This window comes from Saccoglossus kowalevskii, chromosome 4 (assembly GCF_978046115.1).
Source record: "Saccoglossus kowalevskii chromosome 4, keSacKowa6.1, whole genome shotgun sequence".
In the NCBI taxonomy this organism is placed as follows: Eukaryota; Metazoa; Hemichordata; class Enteropneusta; family Harrimaniidae; genus Saccoglossus; species Saccoglossus kowalevskii.
The window spans coordinates 16,758,594-16,784,158 of record NC_140644.1 but is presented as its reverse complement, the minus strand read 5'-3'; the positions used below and the strand labels follow the sequence as shown (position 1 = coordinate 16,784,158).

The 25,565-nt window shown below is 36.3% G+C and overlaps 2 protein-coding genes across 2 annotated transcripts; one reads left to right on the top strand and one right to left on the bottom strand.

The window, feature by feature from the left end:
- Nucleotides 1–243: 243 nt before the first annotated feature.
- Nucleotides 244–2,189, bottom strand: LOC146746649 (mitochondrial import inner membrane translocase subunit Tim8 A-like). Its single transcript, XM_085497867.1, has one exon. The coding sequence runs from the start codon at nucleotides 2,101–2,103 to the stop codon at nucleotides 1,861–1,863; it is 243 nt and encodes an 80-aa protein (XP_085353993.1). The 5' UTR covers nucleotides 2,104–2,189; the 3' UTR covers nucleotides 244–1,860.
- Nucleotides 2,190–2,426: 237 nt separating this feature from the next.
- Nucleotides 2,427–25,510, top strand: LOC100373527 (uncharacterized). The gene is made up of 11 exons (XM_006819685.3): nucleotides 2,427–2,572; nucleotides 10,387–10,433; nucleotides 11,562–11,666; nucleotides 12,566–12,619; nucleotides 13,229–13,346; nucleotides 15,578–15,746; nucleotides 16,422–17,222; nucleotides 17,495–17,605; nucleotides 19,634–19,692; nucleotides 23,155–23,269; nucleotides 24,249–25,510. The coding sequence occupies exons 1-11, from the start codon at nucleotides 2,453–2,455 to the stop codon at nucleotides 24,401–24,403; spliced, it is 1,854 nt and encodes a 617-aa protein (XP_006819748.2). The 5' UTR covers nucleotides 2,427–2,452; the 3' UTR covers nucleotides 24,404–25,510.
- The last annotated feature ends 55 nt before the right edge of the window (nucleotides 25,511–25,565 follow it).

The following is a 25,565-nucleotide window of genomic DNA, read 5'->3' as shown; positions in this document are numbered from 1 at the left end:
TAACTGACCAAATGGGGGTAAGTCCCAAGTTACTAAGTTTAACCCATGAATGAATATTGAATGAAATGTGCTATTGTACTGTGTAATACACACTTGTAGGAAAATCACTTTACCTTCTCCATGTCTTACTTTACATCTGTAAGTGGTTCAAATCAGGCAATGTTTACATGTCACAAAGGGCATAAAAGTGCGTTTATTGTATTTTACTTTGTTAAATGGTATTAACTATTTCACTGGCAAGGATTTGTCAAAACTGTAGGATATTTTATTAAACATCATTCACATCGAGATAGTGTACAGTTCGTCTTGGATTCAGCTCGCATCTGTTCTTTCCGGCATATATTTGTACTTTGAAGTATGTAGAATTCAAGTTGCAGGAATCTGAACACATGCAAGGCGTCAGTAAATGACCAGTTGTCACACGTATTAAACTTTAATATAAACAAACGTATGCATTTACGTCGCATAGGACCCACATCAAAATGACAGTGTAACAACTATGATACTGAGACTGGCCACATGAATTTTCAATGTTGCACTATAATGCTGACAGACAACTGTTGGCGCACATTTGAGATTCAATGGTGAATCATAAAAGTTCACTAGTGTCTAAGCATGGATGTCATGAAGATTACATTTAAAGTGGTTGTCTAATATCCCAGCCTTAGTTTCCACTTATTTACAAATAACTTCATGTTGAGAATATTCGTACCAAATTGATGCAAGTAAAGTCAAAGATGTATAACAAAAGAAAATCAATTAATCAAATTCAGATTGCCAAAAATGTGTGTACCACTAACAATGTATGTCTAAGTATGGAGGATTTGATAAAATCACATAATTCATTTAATAGACCGGTCACCCAATCTTCACAAATACTGTAAACGGACAAAATTGTCAAATTTTGCAGTGAACATTTTATTTGGAACTTTGTGACTTTCATGGCTTATGTTTCAGTTTCAAGCATTTTCAATATGATACTGACTTCTGATGTACCCCATCTGCTCTAAACCGAAGCCACACCGTTGAACAGTGCTATGGGACCATTCCCTTAAAATTCTAACAAGACGGGATACATCAGCAATGAATTAAACATCAGCTCGTTATGATAAATGAATGATTGTATTACTCAAATTCAGTAGTAAAACTTGTCACATGGAATAAAGACAGCGCTCAGGGTTTGCGCTAGTGTCTCGGCAAGACGAGTCCCACTTACAAAATTTTAAGAAATTGAAATTTGACCCTTTATAACTTTATTAGAGATTGGACCCCAGCTTGCCTGAAAAACTGGGTCCCTCTTCAATAATTGGAGTCCGGGAAGCAAAATATGTGGTTAACGCAATCCCCGAGCGCTGTACATGATACTAAGATATTATAACTGTTCAATACATAAATGAAACAAGTGTCATCACTGTCGGAAATAATACATGTCCACCCTGACAATTTGTTTTTAGGAAACAGATCCACTCGTTCATTTACAGTTCTGCCATTTACTCAACATGGTAATGTGAATTACCAGATGACTGGCGGTTGTTAGATCAGAATAAAATCTCAAAATCAGGATAGATGTTGGAGACCTGATGCAGGTGTTCAGTAGGTATCATTCAATTCTTTTAAATCATTTGGGATAAAAAGTCCTCACATTTAGTACAGTATTCTTCATTGAGTTGCGATTATATCCTTCAACAGTTCCTATTGTGTAAAGCCCAGGTATGTCCATCATCCCTTGATATCATTGTCATTTGGTATGTCCTGCTAGTTGGATATTGATAATTCTGGTATGAAGTTCATTGACCCCAGTGAATGAAAACTACGGATATAGTTCACACACCAAACTATATTCACCTAAATGTCACGAAGTTATTTGTGAGAGTTCTCTAATCGATTAACGATGAAATTTGTTGTATCGATGAACCTCTCCACGCAGTTCACAATGCAGCTCTCCGATTTGGAGTCCATTTTGCTACTGAGTCTGGAATCGGCGAGACATTTGTCCCAACACTGTCCCGTTAACTGGTGCACTAGAGTCTGGAAGCGCTGCCTCTGCGATTCTACATTCAGGAAGTGTGCGACTTCTGGGTCGACGTCGGGATTACCCTGCATGGTGGAGGTTGTGTTAAAGGACGGTGAGCTGTGTAATACAACGGCAATCGTCGAAACCTCGTGTCACGTAGTTTAAGATCAAGGAGTGACCTCTTCCCATAAGGCAGTTGGATTATTCTATTTTCAGTACGAGTTTTTAAGCAGATATTGCTATGTAATCAAAACATTATAATAGCAAGAATAATAGCAATTAGAAAAACAAATTATGATATATATATTTCGAGAATAATACAGAGATTTCAATTAATACGATGAAATTGTTGTTACGTGAGTAAGATCCCATCTTGGACACCCCTACACACAGAGTGTTATGATCTACTTATTCCGGTTTCCGCACGAATCCATCAACATGGCGGCGGATCGGGAATTCACGCATTCGTCCACATTGTTCACCAACGAAAGTGGCCAGCCGATGAAGTTTTATATGCGACCATGTGAGACTAAAGCAAACCTTCGGCCACTAGTGGAGGTATGGAGTTTTTCTTTTACAATTTGGAAATCTAGTAAGTTCGATTTGATCCGCTAAACTTTACTGTGCTAATAATAAATTGCGGGAGATTCAAAACAAGCTGGAAATTATATCGATTGAGTAAAGTGCTCGATTACAACGCCTGGATCAGGAAAGTATTCTCGGGATATTCAAAACAAGCTGGAAAGTATATCGATTGAGTAAAGTGCTCGATTACAACGCCTGGATCAGGAAAGTGCGACTTTGTTGGAGTTGCAGCCTCGGAATTATATTTGAGCGTGCACTTGTTAAATTACTGGCGAATAAAATTGGAAAGAAGAGTGTTTTTGCTTTTGTTTGATACCGTGTTTGCCATAATGCCCGTCGTTATTTACCCGTAATTTGTGAATTTCACATAAAAGTGTCCGATAGTTGGGCCAGGGAGTGTATTCTCTTGTACTTGTAGATATTTGCGTTTGCTACCAAATACTCAGGATTTTCCCGGTCAAACAACAATGTTAGAAATATACGAATGCCGTGATAAAAAACAAAACATGAAAACAAACTCTTTCATTCAGGAGACAGCAATTCACTTTTATCTCAAAATGAAGAGATATTAATTTTTACCTTGTCTGTATCATCTTAGATAAGGGTCAAGCTATACAAGGGGGAAATGTATATGTCCTTGTTGTTATTGATATTGTTGTTGTTGTTTTTATTCAATTTCATTCAAAGGTGCTGGAAATCTCGACATAAAATAATCTCGACTCATTTTTTATTGGACAACTCGACTCAGTACCCCTAGATATCTCGACCCACCTATTTCAGACGACCTGCCGTCTTGACCAAATCTCAATAGCGAGCATAGACTAACATGTTTGTTTTAAACACTGAATTATTATTTTTTGCTGCTTTCGTTGTTCATTTCACAGCGCTTGACCTCTGAAAATGATGTCATTTTTTTGAGTGATCCATTGCACTTGATGGGTGAGAAGTAATTCTTCAAGGGGGTGACACCGAAGCCTGTTGTCACTAATATTGACAATTAGACAAGTAACAAAAAGCGTGAAATGTTGTTAACAAACTTTTTGTTTTATGTTTTAGATGCAGGCTTATATTTAAAGCCCCACGTGTGTTATTCAAGATTGGTTAAATATTAAATAAATTTTTTCGAAATAAAATTTGTGCCTTGCCTTGGTATATCTCTTTTTGTTTTGTTGTTTTATATGTATATGGCTCTTGTGGTGGCCCTGAAAAGGGCCGTTTTGCTTGTGTACAATTGTACTAATTTAGTGTTTGGTTTGACCGTATATTTTGCTGCAACAGAGTAGGAGATAAGTTGTCGTAATGTCGCCAGCAACATGTTGATCTCACAACTTAAATATCTTGCCCTGTACTTGTCTGTATATTGATCTTTGTTATCATTGTAATTTGTCTTCTTTAATTAATTTTAATTGTACTTTAGTGTACATTGCCTCTATGCAGTAGCGGTATAATAACATATAATTGAAGCTTGCTTCTTCCTGTTCTTGAATTCAAACAGCGGTGCTAGCCCTCAACGTCGTTATTCCTGCGAATGGTTCTTCTGTATACCGTCCATGATGATGGTGGCCAATTTGCACTTTCTATCCATGTCGATCTTGTATACTGCACGAGTCCATCAGTCTCTTCTACTAATCATGCAGCCGATGATTTCATCTTCGGGTAGGAATGGTAATGCTATTAGTTGGCGGATATAATGATGAGTAGGGCCGTTCTCGTTATAAGAAACTTGCAACCCGAGCTGCCCAACACAGCTTATGTCCAGTGAAAATAGCAGCCCTTGATGTGAGAGCCAGGAAAAACACTCCTCACCGCAGCCAACATACCTGCCTCGAAGTCCATCACAAATTTCTGTACCCCGAGTCCTGGCAAAGCTAGTTTAACATTCTTCGAGACTTCCTCATAGTCTCTTGCCGTTCTCCTCAACATCAGAACATACTCCAGTGACAACTGTTTGATATTTTCACAATCCACAATTTCCACAATGGAGAACATCTGATAAAATGGTCGGCTGACAATCTTAAATGTTGCGTCCATGTACCATGTCTTTGAATGGCCTAGGTGATGTAACCATCCATTCTAAGGTCTCTTTTGACAAAATCTGGAGGCAGGAAACCAGTTTCAAGATCGAAATCTATTGCATGTGGTTCTTTAGATCTCATTTTTTGTTTAAGATGGTTGGCAGTACGAATTAAATTGGCTTCTACGGGGTAACTGTATGATGGTTCGTCTAATATGTCTCCATTGCCGATCGCCTCTTGTACTATATCTGCAGCAGAACATTGTACAGTGTATGTTGCCTTTAGCAGTCTTATTAACTTCAACCATGCTTTTTTATTTTGTCGAAATACCCGGCTGGCCTGGCACTGCAACACCATGTTGTCTTCCTTGAGTTTTTTACGGTCTTCGCTTTATAGGAATAACCTTGGTTATCCACTAACATGAAGTTACCTTGAATGGACATTCCTTTGATGATCGCATGTGTAACGATGTTTTCTTCTCCAAAACGAGGAATGGGATTTGGCAGATCTTCATTCGAAAGTGCTGTAAAAGAGTTGTCAGAGTCCGATAACAATGGCATTGGCTGGACATCCATATCAGCATCAATTGGCTGCTCAATTACAGCGGTTGCGTCAGTCTCTAACAATTCAACACTAGGCGACGGACAATCACTGCAATGCCGTGTAATAGATTCTATGTCTCCACGAATAAGTTGACGATAAACATTCCTTGAAACACTAGAATTACACTTGCGTTGTTGTCATCTATTGCAGTTGCCACTCAAGAGCTTCTTGGCGAGGACGAACTTCCATAGAACATACATCGCATGGGTACACGGGAATAGCAGACATAACTTTGATTTAACTTGGAACTCAGGGAATGTATTGAGAACAGCTTGAGCAGGTTGAAATCCTGAACTCATGGACCTCATAAGCAGTTTTTTTTTTATTGAAAGTTGATTTTTGCCGACATTTCACACTTCTTATCCAATTAAAATTTGTTAAAAATATTTTACTATTTCACACTTCCCGGCCAATCATATTCATTAAAAAATATAATTACCTTTTAAAATGTACGAGAGTTAAAATCATAGTCATATATACAAAATTGTTGAAAACATATGGAAGCTGAAATCATTTAGTAATGAGTTGCATATGTCGGTAATATTGTTTGAAACGTACGTGGGTTAAAAGCACTTAGTGGCATACGTTGGTGCTTCACGTGCAATTGCGATCTTCGGTGGGCGCCACTTTTTAAAAATTTGTCAAGTACCTAAATGTTGGCATGTGATTAACAATGCTTTGTAACCGCAAACAATACAATGCTGAGAAAAATATATATGAAAAGAATGAACAACGAGACGCCAAAACTTATGGATTGAACCATCTTTACTATGGAATAATCAAACGTAATAAACTTCATTATAATGTCCATAAAAATAACCAGGTTAAACACTAAGTGCTATTATGTCACACCACAATCATTTTTATTACTAGAAAAGAATACTTCTTTTGCGGCATTGTATGACAAATATTACACTGTGTACCTAAAAAATCAAAGGAAAGACATTTACATTATTGTAACAATCACGCTTTTAAGTAAACAATTTTGTGTGTTGGTATTACCTCTTACATACTTATTATAGGAACATCAGCAAAAAGCATCACCTCACCTATAATAAAAGTCAGTGAGAATCATCTTTAATTAACACTTACAAAAGAACAATGCGCATTGGCAAAGATGTACCGTAAAATTCCTTTTTGAGGCCGTGGCTTAATCAAGAATGGAAATCTCGGCCCTCCCACTTGAAAAACAAAAAGTCAGGGGTCGGCTTCAATTGAAGATGTTTGAAAGCCCAGTGCATGGATATGCAAATTAGGGGTTAATGATATGTTAATGAGATGCATGCATATGGTCGAGACTTTGTTTCAAGCTTAGTAACTAAACAATAACAAAAAAAAAATGCCTCAATAAACATTCAAAATGCATGCAAATATTAGTCTCACATAATATTCAATAAATACACACATGGTAGTTTGGTGCAGTCTCGCTCTTTTTGGAATATGTGATGACCCTGAAAAGGACTGTTTTGTTTGGTTGTGTGGAAGCCACACAGTTAGTTGGATTGTTAAAATCAATAAATGTCTTAGCCGTCATCATCGTCGTCCCTGTAAAATATCTCTGCAATTTCTTCACCAACTGCTTCGTCGTCTGTTTCAAGGTCTTCGTAGAGCAGGTTATCCTCAGCTCCATCAAGAGAATTGGATATCCCAGTCTTTTTAAAAGAATTTGTAGCTGTTGATTCCAGAATTTTGTTCCACAACGTAACAACTCACTCAAGCACGGTCTTCTTAACGGGGGCCTTGCGTTTACCAGCTGGTGTGAATAGTGCCTCACCGGTTTTCATCCACTCGTCACACTCTACGTGCATATCGTCCTTCAGCGGTTTATTAACGCCCACATCTAACGGCTGGAGAAGAGACATTAATTCACCAGGAATAACAGCGATGTCTATGTTGCGGGAATACAACTCTTCTTTCACCTTTGCTGTGAGGTGCACGCTGCGAGTCGTCGCCACGTTTGGGAAAAGAAAACTCGGAAAACTATCGAAAAAAAACAGCGTTTGGTAATAGTGTGGAATGAAATTGATTGATAAATTCAATGATTTTGACCGCAAGAATTTGATTTGTCTATATTTTTGCGCGGCCATCTTGAAGTAAAAAAAAACATGACGAATCGAGTTAATGTTTCAATTTTTTACGTGTAAATCATGTGACCTTTCATAGAAATCCACGGAACAAACAAATAAATACTTACTTACAGGACTCGTTTATATATCCCTTTTTTTGTACTTCCACTCTTATTTCTTTCCACGTGAGGTTGTCTAGTCGTCATTTTCCTTTGAATATAATTAACGGACGGACCTTCTGACCATCAGCCATTATCGTCAAAACTGCAGCCCCCTTTTTTTGAATTTGTGGTTTTAATGTGCACTGTTTTGATACCCTGGTGTTCCAGAGTACGGTTCCCGGGCATATCGAACCACAACGGTGTCTCGTCCATGTTGTATATGTCACTCAGAGGATAACCATGCTGATGACGCAACTGGATGACGTATCGCTGGAATTTCAGGATCTTGTCCTCGTAGTCGGCTGGTAATTTTTGCCCAATTGATGTACGGGAGTGAGTTGATAACGAATGACGTGCCTTAAATGCATGAACCCAGTCATCGGTTGCTTTAAACGTGCTGTCCTTACTCATTCTTCGAGCTTGTATTTGTAGCTGATTGCCATTTTTCCTGAGTCCGTCAAACCACTGTACGAGCCTGTCATCTTAAAGTCTTCTCCTTCACTCTACGGCCAGCACCAGGCAATCGTTGGGCTTGACTCTTGTTGTTGTATAATTGATCTTCGCTCGAATCCATTGACGGACTTGTTTCTCGTTAATACCAAAGTGGTCAGCCGTTTTTCTGTCGTTCTTCCACTCAAGTGCTTTACAAACAGCTTTTAGTTTGAAAGATGAATCATAAAAAGCACGGCTAATACGGCTAATTTGATGAGGCATGGCTTCGATAAAAATAACGATAAGTTGCATAAGCGAACAGAGAACTTTGAGCAGTATCAGAACTGGACCCAAAATGAAAATTTCTTCAAAACTCGGGTTCATATCTTGATGCATCTCTTTCATTGTATTTTTTCAACCAATCACGAACAAATATTCGTTTAATCGATTGTCACTGAGCTTTTGTTTTACTCAAGACAGGAAGAGTGTATTACTTTATTTCATTGACCGTTTCACAACCCTATTACCATGTCGGCATATCAAGTCGGTTCCACTCAAGTTTATTGTCACACATACAATAAAAATAACACCATGTCTAACACTCAAACACAAACAATTAGACAACGTTTGTTTATTAGACAGAAAGAGGGACAAGATATAGCAAGCATATGGTGACCTACAGGAAACACAACAAGCAAACATTTGGTATTGCACAATAAAAATAATGTCTATCACTCAAACCTTCCTTTGTTTACGGGGCCATGGCATGTACTCACTGACAGGAAACAAGGCAAACACAGGTCTGTCTCAGAAAAGCAGGTCGGCTTCAATTAGGATATTTTGGTGTAACTGAAAATTCCACATTTTTTGATTGATACATTGTTGCAAAGTCTGGGGTCGGCTACAAATAGACATGCGGCCTCAAAAAGGAATTTTACGGTATACGGTATTGATGTATGCGGTATATCCTTGCCATTGATTGGAAAGGAGACATGACGTACTAATATATATTCTTGCTGTACGAAATGAGAAATGCCGTACTGGGGAAATATATCCTTGCTATTTGCCATATCACTGAAACGCTATATACACCCACCAAGTTAAATGGTAGAGCCCAAGATGGCAGTTGATTTGCATTTACGAATCGGTTCAATCAGGCTCTCTGGGTTTCATGTTTTGAATCAATAGATGTCAATCATTCAAATACAGTACGATGTATACCATCGCAGGATTATTAAGTTATGAAGGGCGACACTATCAATTTTGAACGTCGCGTCGCGTCGCCACATAGGGTTGGGTCGATGTGGTGGGTCGAGATGTCCAGGGTGTCTGTGTCAAGAGAATTTTGGGTCGAGATGTCTAAAAATTTGTTCAAACATGAATTTTACTGTAGCCAGTTTAGGAACTATGATTATCAGTCTAACTGGCAGGTTTATTTTCAAGACATGGGATAAAATTAATAATTCTGTCTTACAAAGACGTAGAAATAATTGGACAGAACGAAGACATTTTTACTACTGATAATGAGAACCAGATGTTAGTAATATGCTCTCCAATATCTGTCAATAAGTGTAGTAAAAAGATGTGTTGTTAGTGGAGTTATACAATCATTTTATTATTCTATAACTTAAGGAACATTGTACATGTAGTATTTAGGTATTTTCTTGCAAAATTTTGCTCACCGATAGATGTGTTTGCTCTACTATTATTTATTTTAGGAACTTTTATACAATGTTACATTGTTCTATAAGTGATATTGAGATTAATATAGTGCTTGTAGTATAATTTGAGGAAGATGAATATTAATTATTTAATTAATTATTAAATTTTAGTCAGTATTTTCTATGCAAAATGTTTGCATATATAAATACATCGTTTCACTTTTGCTATGCAAAGAAAAGTTTGAGACTCTGAATAAACGGACAAGGTTCTAATAGTTACGTTATGTTTTTCTCCTCATTACCCAGTTATATCTATAACAGTGTTTTATTTTTCGAAAAAATCTCCAAATAACTTTTCTAGGTGTGAACAAATTAAGTTAAAGATTGAGGGAGTATATCCCCAATCAGGGGACTTGGGCTGCTTATCAATTACCAAGCCTTGTTGGGTCAAAAACTGTCACTGTATGAAGAATTGTCTTGTGATTTGTTTGCCAATCTGATGAATTTTGTGGCAAAGTACGCTACTGGTAGATGTTATTACCTCAGACGCCCTGTTTTGAACCAAGTTCGGTATTGACTGAATAATACAAACCTGAAGACCATCATACCACCTGTACTGCCATCACTACTGACAGCATTAATGGCATGGTTTCCAATCATGTAATTGATATTACCAAAAAATGTTTGTATCGACATCTGTGTTTGACTGGCAGCAGAGAAACTTGTTAAAATGATTCTTGAGTGTTTTATTTTTTTTCAGCAATTTGTTAAAAGCAGTAAAAATATCACTAGGGTAGTTGTTTTATTGGAAGCGAAAATAGTATTAATGTGTTTTTTTTATATTTGTAGCATGGAGGTGGAATTATCACGAGCAAGTTGGATCAAAACTGTATAAAGTAAGTTTTTGCAAAATTTGTATTACCATTTCAGTGCTCCAACAAACAAATGACCCAAGTGGCATACCACATGACAGTATCATGAGTTGGTAATCAGACCTTACTTTCCAAGGCGAGTGATCACTTAACTGACCTATGACTCATCCAAATTAAGACTAAAGACTAAGGATGCCTCAGTGTTTTAGGAGAGTTAATTTTTCAGTCTCTGGGCATTCTAAAAAGGCAGGCCTGAGAAAAGCTAGTTAGTATACTCCCAATTGATATACTATTACTGTAATATACTTTACTTTTGCTGAAGGGATGATTCAGTGAAAATAAAATATAACGAATATCCCATTTTTTTTCTATATTTTACATTCAACTCAACTCAAATATATTTTGTACAAAACACTAACGTCTATTCAGTGAAAATTATTCCCAAGTAAAATATTTTACTGTATTTAATAGCATAGCCCCCCCCCCCCCCTAATTGCAGACTTCAGAAATAAACATATTGTGCATTTGCTATATTACTAGCAGATGCACTTATTAGGTAAATGACAGGTGTGTGTATGTTGCCAAAATACAATGTTCTTCTCAGAAGAATATCATATTGTATTGGTTAATTTGCATAACAATACAGTACATATATGTGAATTATTTTATCATATTCATTGTTATGCTAAATTGGCCCTATTATTTATCAAAAATTAAACATTTAAATGCAATTTTTTGCATAAATGTGCTTCCAAAAATAAAATTTTATGTTCATTTTCTAAGGGTTTATCATTATAAATGTGCCCTTTTAATTTAGCAAAAGTTTTTTTTCTTTTTTAGGACATCCAATTTTGTGTTATTTTTATTAATGTACTGGTTGCCTAACACCTTTCTTGTTTGCCAAAACTTTACCAACAAATATTTAATAAAATTAATCATACCATGAACAAATAATTATTTTTAGAGGTGGCCACTTGTTACTGGTCACTGAAACAATCTCTACGCTACAATGTACTGGTCAGTGAAACAATCGCAATATTGTTGTAAATACATATACTCATTGCTTTCATATTACAAAACAAGAATGGCCAAAGTTACTTAATAGAAAAAAATTTATGTTTTAAATTATTTAGTATGTCATTGCATATTCAGAATTGCAGATGCCAAGGATAGCATACGATCTGATAACTACATCAATGCAACATATATCAATGACTGTGTTCAACAAAATAGACTGATATCTACAGATAAATACAAGTAAGTCATCAGTAAAACAAAGGAATTTATATTAGCTGCCACTTGGAGGGCAAAATTTCCCACTTGTCCAGTTCAGCAGATTTCACACATCTCATAGCATATCGTAGGTGAGACTATCTCATTTTCAGGCATCATGCCCCCTTCATACAATGCTGAGGCTGTGGCACACTTGGTCATAGTACGAGGTCAATCTTGTTTGGTATTCAACTTGAGCTTGGACTTTGTCTGGTGCAATAAATACTACGCTATTGGTGATCAGGGCTAAAATAAACGATTGTAATTTATGTTTGCGAGAAGAAAGTTCAAAGAAATACATTTGTGTTACTCACCTACAATCATTTTAAATATATACGACATTCAGCTCACCATATATATAACAGTATATGTTATGGTAAAGTTTTTGCGAGATACAAGCACATATGGACATTGGTTTGTATTGTCTTAGTACAATATATCATAGAGAATAATCTACTAACAAGTAATCAACTGGTTGTGTTTTCAATGAACATGCAATTATAACTTGCTTACTGACTTTATCGCACTGAATTTGTGTTGATTTTAGAGAAACTGAAGAGTTTCATTCTCTTACTTTTTTTTCGAAAAAAAAATATGTACGATGCAACTGGCTGATGCACATGCTTCATTTCTGGTCAATTTATTTTCTGAAATCCATTTAGGAATTTTTTTTTGAATTTTTGTCATCGAAATTATGCCATGTGTAAGTACAGTGTATGGTGAGAACATTTTATCCAAGGAAGCAATGGTAAATGGTTCAAAAATCTCCATTTTCATGGATGTTTGGTGACCATATATTTTTAGCTGGGTTGTAAAAAAATATCTAATCACCATTTGGTGATATGAGAATCTCACTAACACATTTTGTCAATCATTTATTTCAGATTGAAGTTTAAGGCGAGTTCGCCCACACCATCATTGAGTGACTCAGTATGCAGGTAAGCATTCATACTCCACCCACACCATCATTGAGTGACTCAGTATGCAGGTAAGCATTCATACTCCACTCACACCATCATTGAGTGACTCAGTATTCAGGTAAGCATTCATACTCCACTCACACTATCATTGAGTGACTTACCCGGTAGTATGCAGGTAAGCATTCACTCTCCTCCCACACCATCATTAAGTGAATCAGTATGCAGCTAAGCATTCATACTCCACCCACACCATCATTGAGTGACCCAGTATGCAGGGAAGCATTCATACTCCACCCACACCATCATTGAGTGACCCAGTATGCAGGGAAGCATTCATACTCCACCCACACCATCATTGAGTGACTTAGTATGCGAGTAAGCATTCATACTCCACCCACACCATCATTGAGTGACTTAGTATGCAGCTAAACATTCATACTCCACCCACACCATCATTGAGTGACCCAGTATGCAGGGAAGCATTCATACTCCACCCACACCATCATTGAGTGACTTAGTATGTCTAAAAACAAGTATTCACTCAAATATAAATTTGTCTTTCACAGCATAGTATTCTTTAATTGCACTAGGGTGCTCTTCATTGTTTTATTGTTAATCTTTCTATAGCGTTGGACGATCCAAGTATAATTCTGTAGAGGATGATAAGATACTTAAATATCTTGCTTTACATCGCTATGAGTGTCTTGGTGGTAACCAAATATGGAAGAAGATGGAAATGCTGAAGGTACCGTCACATTCTTTGAGAATTGTCTTGTAGTGATAGCATAGTTGGTTCTGTGGTTACTGTAAGCCTTCTACCGCATGTGCTCCAATTTGTAGTGCATGCGAGTGTGTCTACAGTGTCTCCTTTGCTCTATTAGTCGTGCATATCTTTGATCAATGTGCGTAATATTTCAATAATTCATTAAAAAACAAACTTATATATGTATAGACGCTTCTATTTGAAATTTATTTTCAATAGAGCAAAATACAGTATAAATAATTTATTTCTTGGATCACCAAATTACTCTCTATAAGCTTTTTCTTTTCTTAAGGAATTCAACCACTTGGCTAAGAAATTAAAGTACTTAAACGATATCAGTCCACCTTGATGTTTTTTGTTTTTGCTCCAGACTAATGCGCAGATTTGATTAGTTTTGGGTAAAAATCCGTGCAATATTAATTACCTAATTTGCATAATGATTAATCAATTTTCGGCTTTTCCACTGATATCTCAAGTAGTAATCATCACATTTCAATAAAACTTGGTACATGGATGTCATAGTACACTGCACAAACCTGATAGTTTTTAGGGTAATATGAGTACTTATTAATTACCTAATTTGCATAATTAATTCATTTTCAGCTTTTGATATTTCAAGTAGTAATCATCACATTTCAATGAAATTTGGTACATAGATGTCATAGGACACTGCACAGACCTGATAGTTTTTAGGGTAATAGCAGTACATATTAATTACCTAATTTGCATAATGAATTAATTTTCAGCTTTTGATATTTCAAGTAGTAATCATCACATTTCAATGACACTTAGTACATAGTTACTTAAAGGCCCAGGTATACTATAAATACGCTCCTAAACAATAGGGATTATTTCCTTGCTTGTCAAGCTGTAGTAAACAACTCAAGCCAAGCTCCGGTAAAAACGCGTTTTCTCATCCTTACAGGTCGATTATGTCGTGCCAAAGTGAATGTATGTGACTATGAATATCACAGCAGTGACTGTGTTTAGTATTTATGACAATTAATAGTGTACGAGCAGAGATTTTGGCGGATAAAAGTCAAAAACACGAAATAATTAACTACTGTCAATCAAAGTCATGTGATGTTGGACCGCTGAAACAGGATGCGTCATAGGCTATGCAAGTGATTAACAACACACATTAGCATAGCCACACCTTCAATTCACACTTGCCTGGGGCAAGTGAATTGGGCCTTTAAGGACTGTGCAGACCCCTGATTAGTTTTTGGTAAAATATTTGTGCATATTGATTACCTTATTAGCATAATTAGTTAATTTTCAGCTTTTTGCCTGATATCTCAAGTACTAATCATCATATTTCAATGAGACTTGCTGCATAGATCTTTTAGGACTATGCAGAGAGACCTGATTAGTTTTAATTGGATATTAATTACCTAATTTGCATAATGTTCCACTGATATATAAATAACCACGAATTGGATTTTAATGAAACTTTTAAAGAGAACTATGCAGAGACCCAATTAGTTTTAATTGGATATTAATTACCTAATTTGCATAATGTTCCACTGATATATAAATAACCACGAATTGGATTTTAATGAAACTTTTAAAGAGAACTATGCAGAGACCCAATTAGTTTTAATTGGATATTAATTACCTAATTTGCATAATGTTCCACTGATATATAAATAACCACGAATTGGATTTTAATGAAACTTTTAAAGAGAACTATGCAGAGACCCAATTAGTTTTTGGTAAATATTTATGCTTATTAATCACCTAATTAACATAATTAACACTGATATCTCAATTACTGATCATCACATTTGAATAAAATTTGGAACATGAATGCTCTAGGACAATAGACAGGCCTGATTAATTTTGGGTTAAAATTTGTTCACATTAATTCTCTAATTAGCATAATAATTCATAATTTTCTTGTTCTGTTCTGTTCATAATAGTTACCTGATTTATATAATTAGTTTTCAGCTTTTCCATCAATATCTCATGTACAAGTAATTTTGATTTAATTTTTAATGTGTCTTCAATACTCTCACAGGAATTCTTTCTAAGCTTTCTTTGATTCTTTCCATGTGTCAGATTTTCTATGTTTAAACTCATGTTACCTCTGACTTAAAACATACTCTAAGTATCCAACAACTCAACAATTAAACTCCAATTAGTCCAATTAATGGAACGGATGATCGTTGTTGTTAGAAGAAACATTTAAATCATTCACTGTTTATTCTCAGATTACTGATCATAGCTGGCAATCGATGAAAGACCACTTTCGACGAATTTTAAAGCCTCGGTTACAAACATATATCAAGAAACATGAACAGGCAAAGAAGAATCAAGTTGACAAAAACTCTAAACCCAAGTCACCAATTAAAAGTATACTTAAAAAGACTCCACCGACAGGTATGAATGCATTACATGGAAAGCTCAATGATAACCATTGTTTTTTATTAAATGGCTGACTGACAGCCATTGGTTCAAAATGGCTGACTGACAGCCATTGGTTCAAAATGGCTGACTGACAGCCATTGGTTCAAAATGGCTGACTGACAGCCATTGATTCAAAATGGCTGACTGACAGCCATTTGTTCAAAATGTCTTACAACCACTGATTAATAATGACTGACTGATAACCATTGGTCCTAATTGGCTGACTGATAACCATTGGTTCAGAATGACTAACTAGCAACTATTGGTTGCTAAATGGGTTTTCTAACCCCAAAGATGATATGGTTTTGCACGAGTTGATAACAATTTTCTATTTGAATACATCTGATTATTGTGGAGCTTTTGAAAGAATTGAATAAAATTAGAAAATAAACGTAAAAACAAAACAATTTCAATCACGTTATTTCAAACCGTCTGTCCTTTTAACGGTAATTCGGTGTTCACTTAGACACTGGACATCAGCAATTTGTTCAATTATTTCGGATAAAGGACCTCAGTTTTTACACCCAAAATTGAGCAACAAATTAGTGATGTCTAATGATGCTAATTGATATTTTGGACAAAATGTCTAATGCTAATTTTGCGACAACTGAATCCTAGGGGTCACAGTGTTTCAATTTCATTTTCTAGATACCAGTGAGATTAGCATCAGTGAGTTCAATAGTAGTCAAGATATCAGTGATGTGTCTTCATTCGACGCTGAACTGTATGACGCAGCAAATATTCAACAGAAACAAGATTCTATGGAGAAGAACAGAAAGAACAGAGAATCTCTTAAACAATCACCTCAGGGAAGTGTTCCAAAGAGTCCAGTTCAAAGAAGAAAGTCACCTCGAAAACATTTGTTATCCTCTGGCAATGAAGAATTGCAGAGCAGCGCAAATGGATTGTTTATGGCGAGTACTCCACGTAAGAATAAAAATGTGAAAAAATTACACACAAAATTAAACACTAGTCATGATGATCAGTTAAAAGAGAGAATACAGGAATCAGGAGATGATGATGATGAAGATTCTGAGCCTGAGATGCGAACAACAAGGAGTAAAACATTCAACAAAAAGAAAGTTGGCAGGAACAAGAAATCAGGAACTGATGAGACTGATGCGGGAGGATCAGACGTGACTGGCACACCAGCTAAAAAAACACTCGCACTGCAGCAAAATAGCGATGAAGAAATAGTTCATGTTGAAAAACCTGGGTCTTGGGTTGAGCCATTGGAGACCACATCAGCTGATGATGGTTGGGACACAGAAAATAGCGAGCCTGTGAGAAGAGTTTTAAGAAGACGAAGAGAAGCATTTCACAGTTCTGAAAGTAATGAAGAGGAACGTAAAAAAAGAAAAACACGAGAACACAGACAAGTGGTAGAAGACGCAAGAAGACTGCGGAGTAAAAAAAGGAGGGAGGGAGATCAGCCTGGAACACTAGAAGGTAATATAAACTTTATAAATGTTTTAATACATTTCATGGGAGCGGCTTGCAGGTTGTAATTTTCATTCCATTTGTTGGATGATACCTCATCAAGCTGACATCCTTTTGCTGTGTGTAGTATGCTATTAAAACTCGTATATTATTACCCCTCTTCTGTCCTGTGTTGACGTGAATACGAGTACATGCGAACACTATAATATGACACTATGATTTATAGCGTGCATGTGATCATGTGCACTTGTGTGTTTATGAATTATACCATCTTTTCACAGCGGGTCCTAGTAGGGAAAGACGTAGCAGCTTGTCTTCGCCACCGATGTCACCAAGGGCCAATCATAAACTTAGACAATTTGTCATGGAAGATATGGATCAAGAATTTGTTTGTGAGTTTTGTTTTCATTTTCCACCCTTGTCCTGCATACAATTGCTTTACGCAGGTTTTTTTCTAGAAAGAAACTGCAAGAGGGAGCATTTCAATTCAGCAGCGCCACCAAGTGGGGGAGATAGTTATTCCTACCAGGGTGTGGAGTTTCCTTGGAGACAAAATTACTATCAGACAGGTCACAGTTGCAGACTGTGGCCACATGTGATCTCTGGTCAATGGGAATTGTATGGTTGCCAGAAGATCTGCTTCCCAGGGTAAAGGGCACATGGCCATGGCATGAGGGCGCTGCGCCCCTGTTCCCTTGTTTAATAAAAATCCCTGCTTTACGTGTAGATTACATGTACATTGCCTCAATCATTGGTGTCTGTCCTCATCATAGTTATCTCTGGTGTAAACGTTTTACTCAATTAAATCTTTTTTTAAACTTGGATATTTTCTTTGCTTAAAAATTCTTTTGTGATTACAATGGCTCAATGGTTTTTTTGATCATGTACAGTAAAATGTCAATCAAGTTCAATGTTGGTGTACCTAACCAGCATGTATGATTTTAAAGATATAAGTTAACTTTAGCTAAAGTAAAACATTTGTTTGACATAGAAATAAAGGCACATAATGCAGATGTTTTCAAAAGCGAGTGCGTCATTGGTTTGCATCAGTTTTATTTTGAACTCACTGTTTAGTATCTGTTTAGTATATGTTTAGATTCTCGGTTGGCTGAAAAAAAGTTGTATTGCCTAAAGTAATTATTTTATCTCATTTGTCGTGAATTTTTCATGAATTACATGCAAACCAATGAGAAAAATGTATTCTGCATTTTGTGTTTGTTGCCTCACCTTTTCAGCAAAATTAAATTTCAAGTGAAAAATAAAGTGGTCATCAGCGAATTGTGTATATTCCAATTGTAGTTGTACTCTAGTTAAAATGTCATCTTTGTTCTCCATACTGAAATAATAAAATCATTTTTTCCTCAAAGAAAATAATCAAAAAATTACCAAAATCAACTTGACTTATCAATAAGATTCTGTATGTTTTTAAATTTGCCAGAAGAAGCAGTGACTCGCATGATGCTGGTATTTCCAGTGATGAAAGTAACTACTAGTATCATGTGATTTCCTTCATCCCCTTTTAGAGGCCACTCATGGAACTTTTTGGCGGTATTGTTGTCCTAACAGTAATTACTTCCAGTAATCCTCGGGGGCGGACATCCGGGCATTTTAACCGCCTGGCAACCCGCGGCGGTGAAAACAAAGGCCCAAAACTCGCAGAAAACAGTACTTTGGGATGATTGTTGAGACTCCCCTGAACAGTGTAACAAGATTAGCCCTACGTGTGTAACATATATAAATTTGGTTGTTCAGGATTACTTCAAAGTTGAGTTTGTGTTGTTTTCTCGAATTTTCACCGGCTCGACCGGCGTTCCACAGCAGCACGCACAGAGCCCATAGAAATGCATGGCACAGTGGTGCGCGTCTTAGCAACGTGGAACGTCTGTGACGTAGCTCCACCCCCGAGGATATGTCCTTCAATCACAATAGCCGAGTGTTTTTGGGGCGGAAAAATAATTGATAAAGTAAATTCAAAAAAACTACTCTAAGAATTTGTGACTTTTAGTGGAAAACAGACATTTTACCTTTTGAGCATCATCATTTTTCCTGCCACATTGTTGGTGCATTTTTTCTGTATTTTTTTAAAAATCTTCTCCCATGTTCGTGTTAATTTTAGACCAACTTTGTGCAATTGTTCATTTGCAACAAGTCCTAATTTATGGAACAGATTATGTGGGTTTATTTTGTGTATGGTGGGAAAATTCAAATTTGCTGTTAAAAACAAGTCAACTTTTCTCACCAATCACAAATTTTTAACCATAATACTTTTTTTTTTTAAATTTTGACATAAATTGGTCCAAAATGATCAAAATAAAATGTAGAAAAATATTTAAAAACAGGCAAAATGTTGCACCCAAATTTTTTGCTGAGAAAAATCATGGCGCTCAAAGAGTTAAGTAGAACATTGTTATTTCTTTTAGTGTCACAAACTATGGAAAATGATGAGAGCAGAATGAAGCAGATTTATGACCAAGTTAAGGTAATGATGACATCACACTTATTCAGTCATAAAAAAAACAGCCAATTTTCACTCTGTACCAGTAGTTATCTGTTGATTTCATTGTTTGACAATATTAGGATGCAATCTGAGTGAAATATGCACCTATTGATTCTGTTCACTCTTTTATGATTGGATTTGTGAACTAATCAGCAAATGTGTCTTACTTTAACCTCCTCAACACAAGACTTTCTCGCACACATTTTTCTGCACTTTTTTTTATACTCTTTAATATTTCTGGAAATGAAGCCAAATTTTGGAGCCAACTGACAAAAGTTGAGTAAATTTTCAGTTCTCACTCAAAAAATTTGGCTATTTTTGTCCCAATGTTCTGACGGAAAAGGCAGACTATAAACAGGACTACCGATATTTTGTGAATTTGTGATGAAAAGAGGGAACTGGTGGTGAAAGGTGTCGATGAGAGGGAGAATAATCCACTATTATTTCCCTAATTATTACTGTGATATTCCTTTGTATTATTGATTCAATATTGTTCAATTGGGTTTCAGTGCTTTCTTATATTGTTATTGTGTTTATTCAATTCAATTGTTATTGCATGTTTAACTCGAAGAGAACTAGCACAAATAAGAGGTATGTATGGGGTTCTAAAAACTAACTCTGTGACGCGATTGTGCGACTCGCCGAATGTCGATTATTGCACTCTGCGACAGGAACGCAGTGTCACTCTGCGAAGAGCACATTTCCCATTGGTTGGTCGAAAAGCGTGAATCTCAATGGTCGATCGATGTAAGCGTACACAGCATGCCTTATAGAAATGTTCAGTTTTAAATGGTTATTTCGCCGACTGCTCGCGAACTACGGTAAACAAGTATTTACCGACGACATGCCGCACGATTCGGTAATCAGCAAGTATTTAACATTTATTAACATGTATAACATCCCCCGGAGGGTATGAGAGGGGTTACAAAACACATGTACGTTGGTGTTGGGTGCCTTATTACGGTGTAACATCAGGGAGCTGGTAACATTAACGCCATCTTGAAGTTGTAAGGCTTCGTCCGCAACTATGCTCATTAGCATAGGCGGCAGCTTCAAAGCGAGTAGAGAGCGAAGTACGTTTCATACGTTGTTACTTTCTTTTTTTGTCATTAGCAAGTATAATTTGTTATGACTATTCATCACTTTGAATTCCCAAATAAAGCGTGTAGCGGGTCAAACTGTTTCTAGGCAATCAATATCGTTTTATTAAGAATATTAAGAGAGAAAAAACGTAAAGCTATGTGAATGGATTGAAACTACTGCTGAAGATGGAAAACTACTATTAAAACGGCAGTGTCAACGGAAAATTAGATGAGTGGACGCTCTCTGCATAAACGGAAACGATGGCTTTGTTTATATAAATTGCATAAACGAGGGGTGAATGCAAAAGTCCTGTAATTTTGCATCGGAATGATCCGAATCACAACAGGCTGCAGGCTAGTCTAAATTAGTAAATATGACCTTGAGTTGCAAATTTTTCTTTGTCTCGTCTGTCATTGGCGTCTTTGCTTTCTTTCTTTTTATCGCCATTGCGTTAGTAAGATGGTGTTATTAAAATAGAATATAGACTTAGAAAATAAAACGATTTCTCAGACGAAGTCTTGACTGATAATAATGCTGACAATGGACGTTAGATAAATATGCATTGTTTGCGACAGGAAGCTTGTCACCCGTTCTATCAGAATCGTCAACAACAGAGTATAACCGGTAGTATACATATACATGGTATAAACATTATGCAAATATTAACGAAACGGTAGTAGTGTTAGCGTTTGAGCACTGGTCTTTCCGAAATTTCGAAAAGCTGGGATGATGAATCAAGGTACAAAGTAACCGTTTCATCAATTATTGAAAAAAATCAAGAAAAAAAAATAATTTCCCTTCCTGCTACATTAAGATCAATATGGACCACCGAAATTTGGCGTTGATTTAAAAAAAATAAACCAAAATTTTCAGTAATACTGACTTCAAAAATTATGATACAAAAATAATTACATTCATACCACAAAACAATGCCGTTTTTGTTTACTTTTCACAACTGTTGCAAAGTATTTCATTTCTGGTGGTTAAAATACCAGCTGATCGATCGTAGACCACAAGTTTTGAGTCCGTTTATGATCTAAACGAAGGCAGGCGATTGCAAACAACTGTTGTCATGGCAAAACGTTGCAAGTCGTGAATGATTTTTTTTTCCACAGCATGCAAATTATTTTCCCTGATGCTCTCAACAAAGTCAAAGCTGACGTACAACATTCGTTGCAGAACGCGTGAAAAGTACTTTGCGTTCCACTCGCTTTTTCTAGCCAGCGGCGTGATGCGTCTAAGAACTGTAAACTATGTGTCATTTGTTTGGTCCCACAATTTGTCTTCCATGTGCTTGCCGATCACCAAACAGTGCGGTATGTCGCTGGTACATAGTGTTTACACACTTTTTTTTTACCGTACCTTTTTTACCATTTAAAACTTAATTTTTTATAAGGCCTGCGGTGAACATCGACCATTGGGATTCATGCCTTTCGACCAACCAACCAATAGGAATCATGCTCTTCGCAGAGTGACACTGCAATCCTGTCGCAGAGTGCAATAATCGACATTCGGCGAGTCGCACAATTGCGCCGCCGAGTTAGTGTTTAGACCCCCATACATACATGCAAATAACGATAGCAGACGCCATTTCAATGCTATTCTCTTATTAGCCAATCATAGCTCATAGTACTATGAACCAATCAGCACCAAGCCTGCTGAAAATTTGTTACGGTTGCTCATCCCACCAAGGCTATAAAAGGCTTGAATACTTGTTTTTAGCACGCGAGTACATGTAACCATTTCCAGTGACATGTACTAAATGCAGTTTCTTCATATCGTTTATTTGTTTCCTGTTCCTTTGATTGACATTCCCTTGTTGGAGTTGAGATAAGTGTGAAACTCTATTCTCAATTCCCCCCCCCCCCCCCCACAAAAGGATTGAATAATCTGGACTGGCTGAGATCTTCATGTAATGTAACTAGTAGCAAGATGTCTCACAGTTTTACCATTTCAATTGCATTATGTGTTTCAGAGGATTTAGTAATAAATATAAAAAAAGCATGATTTGATCGATACCAAACAGGTCAGTTGTAACTTCTGGAGCAAGCATGGCACGTATGTTTCATTATTGTCGAAGTTGCAATTATCAGAATGATACTAAATAGTCTCTGGATTTGATAGAACAATAGCTGTGGTAGCTTGATGTACCTGAAGTGCAAGTGGCATCCCCCCCCCCCCCAGTCTCATTTTACACATCGTCATGACCATTATGTAAAAAAAACTGTTGATGTGTACCGCTAGTGTTCATTGCTTTGTACTCATATAGCATGTGCTTTTGTGAAAAATACTTCTATTTATCTGTTTTGCTGATAACTTTTAAGTTTAAATTGTGTCATATTCTCATGTTTGTTTTTTCAGAGATTGATATACGACTATGATGTTTCCATGACTACAGCTGTTAGCGCCCTCTACCAATGCAGTGGTCATTTTAAGACTGTGAGGCAGTTATTAAAGACAGCTAAATGTTCACGGGGTAAGAAACAAACAATATGTATTTTTTTTTTTCATGCGTAACATGCACATCTCAACAGTGTAAGGTAATACAGGACGGATCAAGAATTCATGTCATATAGTTTGACATACTGTAGAATACTTTATTTTCGCTTGGAATTCATTTTCGCTATTTTCGCTGAAGGGATGATTCCGTGAAAATAAAATCCGGTGAATATACATTTTTTCCTATATTTTACATTAATCTCATCAAAAATCAGTGAAAATAAATTCCAAGCAAAACGCCCAAAAAGCCTTTTCAGCGAAAATAAAGTATTCCACAGTAATATACTTTGCTATTGTTTTTTCCATCGTACGTGTGCCAAGTTTATATGTGGATCGATAATTATGGATTGTGGTAAAAAAAAAATAGGAACAAATTTGACGATATAGTACACCATCGCTGTTTCATTTTTTTGGACTGTGGAAATATAATCCATGTGAAGAATACATGTGATTGCATGATATTTTCTTTTCGGTTGATGTCAGCAGACACTTGTCACCGCCACAGCAACATCAATACTCACCTATACCTCAAACTCTGACAGTAATCACTGACGTCAACCTAAGAAATATTGTGGGATTACATTTAATTATTCGAATTAGTAGAAATGAATGTTTTTTCTTCTGCCACATTTTCTTTTTTGTTGTTGGTAAGACACAAGCGAGTTTTCATGTTTACCCTAGCTGTTTGTCCGTTTCATTAATATGTTTGGGAAGCACACAATTAAAATGAAAAGTGAACAACAACTGCAACTTTCAAAGAATGTATTTCCAATCCAGTTAAAGGTAGTTGACAGCTCACCATTTTGTTTTTATACTTAATCGTTCAAGGCTTTTGAACAGTTGTACTTGGCATGTTGCAATAATGATGGCCGACAGGGACTGCATTTTCGCTCACAAAGCACCAAGTGACTATTACTTGAACTGTTGTTTATATCTAAAACAAATAAACTTTGCAGGTACCGGTACTATGTCATGGTGCAAAGCTGACGAGAGAAAACTACAGAGCAGCAGAGCTGAGGATTTGAAAACTTTGTCAGCAAAGTACAGTCCTACTGTTATTACCAGGCATATGCAGTTCTTGGAAGATTTGTCATCATCTGATTCAGACTAGTCTATGAATTCTATGTTACCATGACAATATATATTTTTTTTCGTTTTCCATGATGCCCTATCAACATTTATCCATTCAGAAAATGTGGACAACTATAACGAGAATGATTAGGGATGAAATGACTTCAGACTGCCAAGTATTATGTGATAACTGTCTCGTTGACCTCACCACTGCCCAGTTCTAGTCTGATAACCACACGGTTTTAAAACATGTTCATGATATTTTGGATTGAAATATGTACTCCACATCAAAGCGAATTTATGTACATGTAATAATGTAGAATATTTATTATGAACTTCGCTGTCAACAATTGCATTTTTTCGACTTTTTCTTGAAAACTACTCAGCTTAATTGCTTTGATACTTGGTATAAAATTGAGCTGGCACTTTTCAAAAAGAAGTCTTTTGGGTGTGTGTTGCTCGTAAAGTCCTTAGTTTCATTTAGGATGTCATCATGTCACATTGTGAAACGAAAAAAACATTGTCATCAGTACATGTGATCCGGAACTTTTTTTTTTTTTACACACTTGTTCAACGCTTTTATCACTCCCATGTAAATTTTGTATTTTTATTTGTGAATTTGCATATTTAGTGATTTTTATTAGAGATAGATTATTTATTTCTGTGTTCATTTTTATACACAATTTTTACAAGCATTCTCTTTTTTTTATCCTTTTTCCTGGGCATTGACTCGATATAAATACATTGTATTATTGTACATCTGTCAGCGTGCCATATCAGGAAATGCAAACTCTAAATATGTCACGATTACACACAAGCATCCTCTAATAATAAAAAAAAATAAACAGGGTCTGACTGGTCACCACACAAAGAAATTCGGCCTTCCCATGATGTATTCCTGAGAGGAAAAGTTGTATAATTATTGCAAGAATGCATTCAGACAGTACTGTCTTTGTGCATACTTAGCAGTATCCTTGTAATAACCGTATTCAAAGTAACACTGTGTTCAGAAATGCCTGTCATCTTCACTGCCAACATGAATATTTACCAAAGACACTTTTCTAGTGTCCTTGTATTTTGTGTTCTAACTTAACGCTTGTACAGTTCAATAAATACGAGTTTATAATAAACATGTTTTCAGTCTGCATTGCCATTGTACTCTTCCAAGTGTAGAACAGATTATCATTACCAACCATGACTAC